The sequence below is a fragment of the Haplochromis burtoni genome, unplaced genomic scaffold, assembly GCF_018398535.1.
Source record: "Haplochromis burtoni strain Fernald_Lab_line unplaced genomic scaffold, NCSU_Asbu1 Contig_84, whole genome shotgun sequence".
In the NCBI taxonomy this organism is placed as follows: Eukaryota; Metazoa; Chordata; class Actinopteri; order Cichliformes; family Cichlidae; genus Haplochromis; species Haplochromis burtoni.
Genome location: NW_024582445.1, coordinates 1,815,899 through 1,828,790, shown reverse-complemented (window position 1 = coordinate 1,828,790; position 12,892 = coordinate 1,815,899). Strand labels below are relative to the sequence as shown.

General features: G+C 36.9%; 1 protein-coding gene across 1 annotated transcript in view; it reads left to right on the top strand.

Annotated features, from left to right (window-relative positions):
- LOC102305675 (glutamate receptor ionotropic, kainate 3) overlaps positions 1–12,255 on the top strand; it is a 95,395-nt gene extending 83,140 nt beyond the window's left edge. Inside the window, exons 13-16 of the mRNA XM_014334606.2 lie at positions 4,578–4,795; positions 7,543–7,768; positions 8,017–8,267; positions 8,958–12,255. Coding sequence (XP_014190092.1) covers positions 4,578–4,795; positions 7,543–7,768; positions 8,017–8,267; positions 8,958–9,323 — 1,061 coding nt within the window. The 3' untranslated portion in view covers positions 9,324–12,255. The remainder of the gene's footprint in view (positions 1–4,577; positions 4,796–7,542; positions 7,769–8,016; positions 8,268–8,957) is intronic.
- The last annotated feature ends 637 nt before the right edge of the window (positions 12,256–12,892 follow it).

Sequence of the window (12,892 nt, the reverse complement as noted above, 5' to 3'; positions counted from 1 at the left end):
TAACATAATGAAGTCAACTGTGGAGAAAAAGACCAACGTAACAAAAATGTTTAACCTCAGTGTAACAAGACAAATCAAGGAGGCTTAGTGAGACTCGGCAGTGGATCTTTGCCCGTAAGGATAGCAAACACATTCAGCAATTCATTAAGCACAGAAATTCGGTGGCACTCTTGTGAAACTGCATAGCAGCTCTGCCAATTTGCTGGTGCAGTCAGAGGGTTATGAGTATAGCACCAGTGGGCTGGAAGGGAGAGGAGAAAGAAAATCAAAACAAAATGAGCTAGTTAGTAGCCTATATTATTAAACTAAACTGGGGAGAATTTTTCATTATAATTCATAGAGTGTTGTCTGTAAATGCCTCAGCTCCAGTTCTTCTTATTTAGCCTGCTGGAGCTGACTAGAGCTGCGTCTGCTGCTAATCAGCTCTTCATAGTTCATTGAATAAATTTCTTCACACCAGGATATCAAGTTAATATAAGGTTAGTGTTCCAATAACTGTTTCTCCGTGAATTTTTAAAGAGGTACAGTCAAACGTATATTTCAACATTTAATGCATCGACGTGAAAAAAAGCGACGACGCAGACTGATTCTGGGATTCGGTGACACACATTTGTGCTATGGTACCTTGCACACATGCTGCACGGTGGGATCTGCAGCGAGTTATATTTTGTCTGTGTCACATAAACAGGCTTCCCTTGCTTGTCTGCCAAACACAGTGACAGCAGCTGAGACGGAAGCCATTTCCTTGACATGTTTAAAATGCAAATGGACGTGTTTGAGAAAATCCAAAAAAATCTACCAGCTTGTCTGTGGGAGGGAGGTGTCCTAGACAACACAAAGAACATAAAATATGAGGAGGTGCAAAAGCAAACACTTTGTGTGCTTCAGATGTGTTCCTGGGGTCTCGGTAGGTTTTTGCTCACATCATGTCTGATCATTTCTTGCAAACTGGCTTCTGCAAAATAAGTACTGCAATGCAGTTTCTGATATTTGTGATGACATCGTTTCTTTATTAATTAAAGCACATCTCCCTGCATAATATAAATAGGATTGTGAATGTATGTTTACCATGATTTTTTTGTTTTAAAATTTTAAATAGAGCATTCTTTATTTTGTTATTTACACATTATTACATTGAGGTGGGTTTCTCTCACTCTGGTTGAGAAACTGGAGCAGTGTCCTTGCTTTTTTTTTGTATCTTATTTTTTTTAGAATGGCATCAAAATTAACTTAGCCTACTTTGCGTGCAATGGGACAAACATTTCCATTCACAAGTGTCCTTATTTTAAACCAATTAAGTAAAAGTAAAAGCCTCAAGCTTGGAAAAGGAGTTTTTGTCTGACTCCGTAGAAGAGAATGCTAAGTGCAGGTAACTATTCTCATGGGAAAGCCGAGTGCTAGTGTTGAGGTGAGACATTGCTTGCGGGAAGAAACACTCCAAAAAACCAGGTGCATCATACTTAGCACGATGCATTTCTAAATTCAAAGAGAAACTCTTACTCTCCCCCCCAAAGGATGACAACTCAAAAGGCATTATTAGATGCAAAGCAATCTGTTCGTTTATTGAGAAGAAAATAACATCATACTGTCAAAGAGACTTCTTAATTATTGTGTTTTGATGAATGTATGTTGAGATGTTAGTAGCAGCTATAGAGATGGTATATTTATCATGCATTAGCTTACAAAACAAAGGAAAAATCCTTTTACAACTCAAACAACTATTTCAAAATAGATTCATTCAACATGATATAGAACTCGTAACATTATAATATTAATATAGAATCAAAATGCCTCTATACAATGCAGTCCTTCAATAACAAGTGAAAGATTTCTAGTTCCATTCCGGCAGGAGATGCAAATCCCTGTAGGGTTGCATCAGGAAACAAAATAAATCAAAAATCCGGAGCCACCTGCTGTGGCGACCTCTTGTGAACAAGAGAGCAACCGAAACTAGTACTGCATAATGCATAATCTTACGACTTAAAAATGCAACACTACAATTTTTACATAATTCAGTTCAAATTAACTTTCAAAAATCAGCCGGGCTATTTTTTTTTTCAATATTAAGCGATGACCATAGTTTTTGAAGCATTGTTATTGCTCACATTTAAGTGGAATTAGCAAAGTATAGCAAATCAAATGCTGTAGTGAGAAAGGATTTGCTTTGCTGTATCGGCGATAAGAACTTTATAATGTGCAATAGGAGAGATCTGATGCAATGGTAAGAAGACACAACTGTGACATGTTTTAACATTTACAATTGTAGGCATCATGCTTGTTTGTGATGATGACATACCTTACCATGAGAAAATGAAAATATTTTGATAATATACATTTAAATGTAATTTTTTTTTATTTTATAATAACAAAAATATATCAATATAAATGCTATATAATACATTACACAAATAAATACATCCAAATGATTGGATGCTGTATTGTCAGTTTATTTTAATTACCAGATTAAACATCTGTAATGTCACAGTCATCAGTGTATTTCAGTAATACATTTTTACCTTGAAGTTATAGCTTGCAGTACTCAAAAATCTATATTAAATTGAAAGTATATAGGCTAAACATTTTTTTAAAGATAAATTATTATAGTACTACAGCAATGTAATTATTTTGCTGACTACTCCTGTTTGAGACAAAGCCTAATGGGTTAGTTTGATGTATTTTTTTCAGTGGCCTATAGAATTAGAATATTATAGTCATGTCTTTATTAGTGAAAAGATATCAACTTCACCTTTAGTTAGTGCACATGTATGTTAATTTTATCAAAACATTGCTAGTGTTTTGGAAGCAGTCTGTGAGTTATTAAGGAAAATCTTAAACATTTTTAGTCTCTATCCCCTAAAAAGCCCTTATGAGTTAATTTTTAACTCGTAAAATATGATATTTTCTTTTGAGAGTATGCATTTTAATACGAGAAGTTTCACCGCTTTTTACTGGAAAATGTATACATCAAGGGACAGTGAATTTTTATTTCAGCTAAAGATTAATAGGCTATTGATATTGCTTTAGCTAGGTTAGCTAACTAGTTTAAAACCATTTTTTTTGCTTGTTAAACATAATATATACACTGTTTGTAATATATATTGTATATATTTTTAGAAATACTTTAATTGGTTATGGAAATAACCATATCGACATTTCTTCTGAGAAAGTTTAGGAAAAAAAAAATGCCATAATGCTAATTAGCTTAGCATTAGATATATACTGGATGCAAGAGAAAGCTAACCAGAAGTAAAATGTTTTGTTGCAAAATAGTAAAATATTAATCAATACACACATTGATTCATCTGTTACTTTGTTAATTGATCACTAAAAAAAGGAAACATTTCTGAAATGTCAAAAAAGGCAGTGTAGCTCCTGGACACCAAGATGTGAAGCGCTGGCTACTCATAGGATCTGTATTGTTCTCCCAGAAAGTACTTTGTTATTTCCTCGGTTTACAAGAGACCTTCAAAGAACTGTATGGTATATTGACACCATTTTATTTCCCTGGCACTACATGACTGATCTGCTTTTTGTATTTATTAGAGTTTTCTGATACAGCACCATATACTGCTCCCTGCTGACAGCAGCGCTTTATAGTGTGGAATTCAATTGAGTTACACGTTGCTTCACTTCATTTTTAGTGCAACAAGAGAATGCATCTGGATCTTCCATCTCTGAAGTCATAGTGAATTAAAGGATGCTACTGTCTTCCCTTGTTTGTAACCAGGCAGAGTCTTTGTCAGACCACAAAGGACAAATCCAATCAAATTTGGTAGAAGAGGTTAAAGAGCTGACCACTCTGCCCCTCTTCTGTGGGCTTGTTACTCTTCAGAATTGCCCTCGTAAATCTTCTCAGTAAAGTAACAGAGTGCACAAAGCACAAGGGTATTTTAAAGGTTGTCAGAGATGAGATATAAAGTAACTTTAACACCAGTCAGTGAGCCATTGTAAACATAGTATTACTCAGCAGAGGACCACTCAAAGTCGAGGTTGATGCAGAGGTGCACTGTCAGTCCGGCTAGGTATTATAGCTTACCTTTATTTTCTTCTCATTTTTATACTGGTGTTGATGATTTGACACAATACCTCAATGTAAAGAAATGATAAGTTATGAAATGCCATGAGGGTATAAATAAATAAGCTTTTCATCAGATTTCACATCCTATTTTTTCACAGATTAAGTTCTTTTGCAGTTGCTTTACCAAAGCTGACTTTAAGAAAATATTGATGACTGAATACAATCAAACACATCAATTATTTCATTTTCATCTTGCTTGAAAAAATAAATAAATAAAAATAATGTAAAACTCTAAGCACCATACAGTTTTACTGATCTGATCTGCCATTTTTGAATTCTAAGCTTAGAGTGTGGCTAACCTGGCAAGCTCGCATCAGTTTCCATTTCCTCATTGACAGTACCTTGATCAACACTAGTGGCACTGCCAAAAAAATTTGCAGACCAATTAACAAAAATGCATGGTCATGTCACTGCATTTGTTTTATTCAGTTACACTGTTGGCATGTACAGTTTTATATAGCTAATTGTTTAATAGTCTCTCACTCTACATTGCCTACAGGCTCAGAATTGATGCCCAAAGCCCTGTCGACCAGGATAATTGGTGGGATCTGGTGGTTCTTCACGCTCATCATCATATCATCCTATACAGCTAATTTAGCAGCTTTCCTCACTGTGGAAAGAATGGATTCACCTGTGGACTCAGCTGACGACATTGCCAAGCAGACCAAAATCGAGTACGGCGTGGTCAAAGATGGTGCAACGATGTCTTTCTTCAAGGTACAAATGGTAGTATTATTATCAGAATTATATTACACATATAAATTCAGTTACATTTTAATTCCCACAGCAAAGGCTTTTTTTCTTTTTAGTTTCTCCACTTCTCTACACCGTTTGATGTGTTCCAGATGATGTTTTTTTATTCCGAAGTTTCAGCGATTGCCTGAAGGGTCTTGACTTTATTTCATTATTTTGAGCTTTGCTTCAGATGCTTCTGCTGCTGTGGTGCTGAATAACACATGTAACAGAGTTACAGTTTCTCAGAGTAAGAAAATGAAAACACTGCACATTTCTATTGAAGACACATAAGATTATGATATTCAATTGGAATAAAGAAAAAAAAAAGAATACTTTTTCAGGGCCTGCCCTAGTTTTTTTTGTTGCCCTGCAAATCCTGTATTTTAGTTCATGAATACTTTAGTCTTCACTGTCGAGTTTGATTTATGCATATTTTCTGTTGATAATGTTTACATTGAAAAACAATATTGATGTGCTGATGATTAATCGAATTGCATTTTGCTTATGTAAAGGAGTATCACCATAATCCCAGTTTACCATGTATGCAGAAGTAATCTGTATTTATGTTACTTTTTCCAATGTAAAACTGTTATTTTTGATCAGTTTCAATACTTTGATAATCACGGTTGTGATTATTGCATCATAAATAGGAGACACAGGTGTATAATTATCCAAGACTCACGTGCCCTCTGCTCCTACTTGCTCTTACAGAACGGCTTAATGATGTTAACTCAATGAGGCAGAGAAGCATGATAAATACTGATGAGACCAGGGAGCAGATAAAGCCTCTGCAAATGGATGCATTTGGTCTTAAACTTATTTAGAAAAATATATTCAACTGTTCGTAGCTTTGCTCTGGATGGAGTCACACGTGCTGTGTGCTGCACATACAGAGGACTGAGGTCAAAAAAGCTACCAAAAGATTGTGATACCAGATGATTTCTGTTACTACCATTTGGGGATTAAGATTGTATTGAGATTGTGTATAATTTAAGCCACGGTGGCACGGTGGTTAGCACTGTTGCCGCACAGCAAGAAGGTCCTGAGTTCAATTCCACCATCAGGCCGGGGTCTTTCTGTGTGGAGTTTGCATGTTCTCCCCGTGTTTGCGTGGGTTCCCTCCGGGTACTCTGGCTTCCTCCCGTCCAAAGACATGCAGCTTGTGGGGATAGGTTAATTGGATAATCCAAATTGCCACTAGGTGTGAATGTGAGTGTGAATGGTTGTCTGTCCCTATGTGTTAGCCCTGCGACAGACTGGCGACCTGTTCAGGGTGTACCCCGCCTTTCGCCCTATGGTAAATGGCCTGTATTTATATAGCGCTTTACTAGTCCCTAAGGACCCCAAAGCGCTTTACATATCCAGTCATCCACCCATTCACGCACACATTCACACACTGGTGATGGCAAGCTACATTGTAGCCACAGAGGCGAGGCTGCCGGACACTGGCGCCACCGGGCCCTCTGACCACCACCAGTAGGTGAAGTGTCTTGCCCAAGGACACAACGACCGAGACTGTCCAAGCCGGGGCTCGAACCGGCAACCTTCCGATTACAAGGCAAACTTCCAACTCTTGAGCCAGCTGGCTGGGATAGGCTCCAGCGCCCCCCGCGACCCTGAAAAGGATAAGCGGAAGCGAATGGATGGATGGATGATTATTTCAACACATTTATAACACAATCTAAGTCTAGTTTTACATTTATCCAGAATAAGACAGCTTTCAAATCATGATTGTGAAATTATAATAGTGTTGTAGCACATGTTTCGTTTCTCTAGAAAAAGAGTCAACCACTATAGGCCAGAACTTATCTTATGAGCTGCCCATTGGATTAAAAAAAGTGCACTAAGGAGCCTGTCTATGACTATTACCACCTACTAATGATAGGCTGAAAAAATGCCTGATGTAGCTCCCATTGTTCACTGGGGAAAGATGGGGAGACGTTCTTTATTATGAGTCATTCGTAATTTACACACTGCTGTAACACAAATAAGCCGTACTAAGCTACCATATGGTAAGATGCCAACTTGGCAGCATTTGCCATACATCTTAATTGGTACTTTAAAGTTTTAATATCAGACTATCATATCTCAGTTTTAAGCAGCCAAGATTGTGCTTATACTGCAGTTAACAATAATAGAGGGCTTCTTATAGTGGCATCTTTCACAATTTGAAATGGCTTATACTCTTTAAATAGTAATTATCTAGGATTAGACATGGCATAAATGTGACCTCCTAGAAAATTGCATGAAATACCACATAGCCTGATGTAACACTAATGGCAAGGCTGTCTATTATTGCTGCTTCAGTAGCACTTATGAGGACAGATATGTACAGAGCTTTAATTTACTGTCCTTTAATCTTGTGACAAAGAAGATATGGGTAATCATTTAAATCTATTTGATCACAGGCTAAGAAACTGTATTGTTAAGTGCTGTAAATGAACAAGTGTCATCTCTGACATTTTCTATTCAATTTTTTTTAAAAGAAGGAGAAAAAATCCCCCTAAGTTTTTCTTCCAGAGGGACTAGAGAGATTTTATGGTTAGCAGTATTTTCAGATTTAACACCTTGGGGCATCTAACATCTGAAATTTATTTATTTAAAATTGATTTTTTTTTTTTTTAGTGGCAGAAGCATTGTACTTTTTTTAGCTACTTTCTCTCGCCTGCAGCTAGGGAACTGTTAAAATGAGTCACTTTTTAAAAACTGCATCTTTTCATCCTTTACAGAAATCTAGAGTTTCTACTTTTGAGAAGATGTGGGCCTTTATGAGCAGCCGGCCAAGAACTTCACTGGTGAAGTCTATTGAAGATGGTATTCAGAGGGTGTTGAAGTCAGACTATGCCCTCATTACGGAGTCCACCACTATTGATTACATCACTAGAAGGAACTGTAACCTGACACAGGTGGGAGGACTTATCGACAGCAAAGGCTACGGCATCGGCACTCCCCTCGGTAGGACTTTTAAATGGCTAACGAGTATATTTGAGACTAGAAGTTATAAAAATTGAAAAGTTTTCAAAAGTTATGTGTTACTTTTTGAAGAAGGAGGTTGAGGTATTACTATTCAGATGTGGCAGCAACATAAAACTTTTTTTTTAAGCTACTAGTGAGAGTGTGTCACAGCATGTTTATGAACCTTATTATCACAGAGTCCAGCTGGTGTTTCTTCCAAAGTAAAATAGGCCTTATGTTGCTTCCAGGCTCTCCGTACAGAGACAAAATCTCCATAGCAATCCTAAGCATCTTGGAGGATGGGCGCCTACACATGCTAAAGGAGAAGTGGTGGAGTGGGAGCAGCTGCCTGGATGAACGGCATCGCGAAACAGGCCCCATGGGTATCCAGAACCTGGGTGGTATATTCATTGTGCTGGCATCTGGCCTAGTGCTATCTGTTTTTGTGGCAATTGCTGAATTCATCTACAAACTACGGAAGACTGCGGAACGTGAGCAGGTATATGTCCTCATAAATTAACAGAAGAATATATTTTTTTAAGTATGCATGGAAAATTACTTAGAAATTAATTTAATTACACTGTACTAGCATTTGATTCACCTTTTTGCTAAGAAGTTGGTGCATGTGCCATTTTGTTATTTTGCTGCGTTCCATATAGCCGCTAAACCAAAGCTGTGCTCTATTCATGGCTTTTTCGTTCAAACATGTTATAAAAGGATTTGCATGCCTTTGGCTAATCCCCAGGAGGACTTGGCCATAACACCACAACATTTACTTATTTTAACAAGCATAATTGCAAATTGGAGCATAGAGACGTAATCCATTATTAGTCACTGGCGATGTCAGAATATCATGAGCGCCTTTGCTGTTGTAAATCATTAATTTGAGTCATGTTAAGAAAATAGTTGCATGTTCTCACACCAAACTTTTTTGACACAGAAACAATGAATTGTGTGAACTCTACGCGGGGTGGTGTTGCAGTTTGATATTGATGACAGCCATGCACATGCACACAATGCAAACATACCAGAATTAACCCAACATAAATGTTTTTATCCATTTTGTGCTCCTTAGACTGCCGACACTCTCTGCTGTCAGAACAATTTAAAGCTAAGGCATTTACCCCCCGTCCCTTTCCCCTCTTCTCCTTCTCGCTGCCCTCTCCGCATCCTCCCTTTTTGCCCAGAGGTCTTTGTGCAGTGCCATGGTGGACGAGATCAGACTGTCGTTCACCTGCGAGAGACGGGTGAAACACAAACCTCAGCCTCCAGTCATGGTGAAGACGGATGCAGTGATCAACATGCACGCCTACAACGACCGACGACTCCCAGGAAAGGACAACATGAGCTGCAGCACTGGGATGACTCCTGTGTTCCCGTGACAATGTGTTCCCCACAGGGCAAGAGCCTGCTGAGCAATGTTTCAGGGGCACTGCCAGTGACTAGAGACAATGGTATAGATGGGATCACCAGATACAGCATTAACCACAGTGACATGGGAACACTAACAAAACATGGGCAACTGAAAATGGCAGCATCAGCCACACAGGTATGACAACATTCACCATTGTAATCCAAACTGAAAGAGGTAAAAGCAGGATTCAGTGAGGTTCTGAGAAAAGAAAAAAAGCCCATTCCTGAGAAAGGAAACAGTATATACACTCAATCAGTTTCAAGTCTGATGTTTACGTGCGCAACATAGAAACACAAGGGAAAAAAAACACAATGTTCAAGGAATCCTGAATCAGGCTGAAAAAACTTAGCAGAACACAGCGAGAAGAATGGCTCTATGGACAATGGCAATAAATGAGAGATATACAATACAAGAACGGAAGGAGCTCTGATTGAAGTTCAGTTTTGCCACATGCAAAAATTGAGTTTCTACCTTTACCCAATTGATTGATTTACACACTCCTAAATGGCCTCAGACAGCAAAAAATAATGTTACCTCAAACTTGTTGTCTGGGCTTTAATGGTTGTCATTGAGTCAAAAGGTATAGGAAAACTAATTTAGTATGTGCAGTATTGTTATTGGTGGACGGCTAGTTAAAAGTTGAGCAATTAAGTTAGTTGTAATTTGTAATTAATTATATTGATAGACACAAGCAATCATAGTCACTGATGCAAAGTGGATTGTTGAGATGTATTAAAAAACGAGAGATACAACCTTGCTATAATGGTCCTAGTAATACCTTTTGTGTCTAATAATTTTGTACATGACTAAATTTTATTAACTTAAAATGATGATTGCCAAAGATATGATGATTCAGTAGAAGCATTTACATTAGCATATGGGGCAGAACGGTTCACTTAGGAGCACAAATCTTGCATCCAATGAAAAGTCCAATGAAAAGCAAATTGGAGCGTTTTAACTTTTGTTGTAATAATCTTGTTGTAATGTTTGTTCAAACCATGCAGGGTAATAGGTATCCTAAATACATTATATTTTATGGTTAAGCAAACCAACTTAGATTAAAAAAAATGTTTATCAAAATGTAATGTAAAACAATTATTGTACAAACAACACAGGAAAACTTATTGATCAATTTCCTGTTCAAAAGTCAAAAATGTCAAACAGTTTTAATAATAATACTGAAAACATTGAAGCAGTTTTGACTAGTTGTGGCAGGCTGCAGTTTTTCTAAAATCTCTAACTCTTGATTGGGCTGAAGGGCATTATTTCAGGCATTTCTGTTTATATTACAACTGAGAGACAGAGTTTGTTTTGTTTGGGTTTTTTTGTTGTTGTTTTTTTTTTTTCAAGCATTTAAGCATGACATATTCACTAAAATATGTGTTTGGTCTGTGTCTGAATGTGGCCACAGGACCACTGAATGTCCCAACTGCTTCTGACATGTTAAACACTTCATTCATCTGTGTGATCTGCAGGCTTTTTGGACAAATGATTGGTTTGCGTTATATATACTGGGCATAAGTTTGGGTTTAAATGAGCAAAGCAAGATTCTGAAGGTCATCTGCGACCAGAACGTCCGTATTCTTCTTTTCAATTACCTGATGTGGACTGAATTCATACGTGTCGTGTGTGAACATACTGAAAGACAATGTGGTGACAGATCACAGTTTTGTGTGCTCATATACTGTATGCTATACTGTATCTAAAGCGAGTGTCGTGCCCAAGAAAGATTCGAGGAGTCTGTGAGCTGCTGTCGCCTGAAAGCTGAATGAACAGCAAACCTCTGTGAGGTTTAAATTGTTGATACGCAGAAACAACATCAACAACAACAACAACAACAAAATAATAATTTGTAACTATCTATGATTCAAGGAAACTCCAGTCTGTAATACTAAGCATTGATTTGGTAGAGATTGACTGTATTATTGTTTTATCAATTCCCTCCTGCAAAGTAGAATATGTAGATAAAATCAGCAGGAGAAAATGTATTTTGCTAAATTTATACTGTTATAAATGAATTCTGTTAACAGGTAAATATGTTCTAGATGCTATTTATTTCATTAGAGAGGTCAATTTTAACTACTTCCTCACTTTACCCCAAATCCATAGCCCCACACCTTTTTTTAAATTTATTTAAAAGAAATGCATTATATGATATGGTATATTGGATTAATATCATCCGGATGGAAAAAATATACAGTATGTAAATCTTCTTATATGATGGCGAGAATATTTCTATGAGGTGAAAATGAAATGGAAATGCTGAGCTTTCCTAAGAATTTGGGGGACGTTGTTTTAGAGTAGGATTATATTACGTAACCCTAACCCGGACCTTCACTCTTCATGAAATCCTGATGACAACCTGGTCTAAAGTACGGCTGTGGTTGATACATGGTTCTGCTACGTTACTGTTACCCTCATGTGAACTGTAGCTTTTCATGCAGGTTATTGAAAGACAAGATTGCTTTTCACGTCTGTAATATGTGAAAGTAAATCAAAATGTCATCCGATTAGTTGGAATTACAACAGGGTTTCGGATTTGGCTGATCCAGTCAGTTTGATTACTGAATATATATGTTTTTTAAGAAATAAATTAATGTGAATAATGTCATTTTACACAAACTTGTAAGAAATGTGGGAGAAAAGTGTGTTCCATTAGCAGTGTGTGATATGAATTTTGATTTTCTAGCAGTCATGATGGTATGCCTTCTTATGTATACCTTTCTTTTCAGTTGCAAAGCTTCTATCATTTGGCAGAAAACCTCTCAAACAATATGATAAATATGTTGGTGCCAACCAGGGTTTTCTTTGTGGACATGCAGAATTTCTATGAATATAGTTTTTGTAAGGTTTTGTAAAAAAAAAAAGGAAAAAAAGATTTTGTTTTCCTAGTAACTGTATGTGTTAAAAGAACATTAGAATAACCCACAGCCGAGTAAAACATGGGGAAAATCGACAAAATACTATATAAAAGCTACTGAATTATTTTCTTTTTAACACACTGTGAATAATTCAATTGTACAGTTTGCTGTATGGGTTATATGAGGTTTTAAATAAAAATACAAACTATTTATATCTGTTGATCTACTGACTGATTAGTGATGTTCCATCGTGCTAAAGATGTGGCTTTAGCATGTTATCACTGAATATCTTTGAGCTTTCAGTATCAACACATTCAGAGTTACAGTTAAACGTTTTGCAGTGAGTCTCACATTCAAGGTACTATTTGCATTTCTGTGATTTTGGTTGCTTCGTGTTAGAAAGCTTGCAGATGTGCCCAAAATTACTGGATTAGATTCAATTTCCTCGAATCAGATTTTGATTATCATTATGAAGAACCTGTTAGTGACTATGCATTATGCCATTATGCAGAATGCATAAGGAAACATCAAAGACATAACAAAAATGTATAACAGCAAGCGATGATGATGAAAATATATTGTCTAATTGCAAATACAAACAACCATGTGTGGAAAGAGAGGTCAGTGCCCACTGTTTAAGGACTTTGACTCAACATCTGATGCTTTCAGGCAAAATTCGAGGATTTGAAATCAAACTGAAAGGCTGCATAATAGGATGGCATAAAGCAAGTTATCTTAGCCAAATGCCTTCTATAGAAAATAAGATTAATATTCAAAAATATATTCACTGTAACCTTCTTACTAACAGGTTGGTCCCCTTTTGCCAACAAGATGCTGGAAACATGCTTT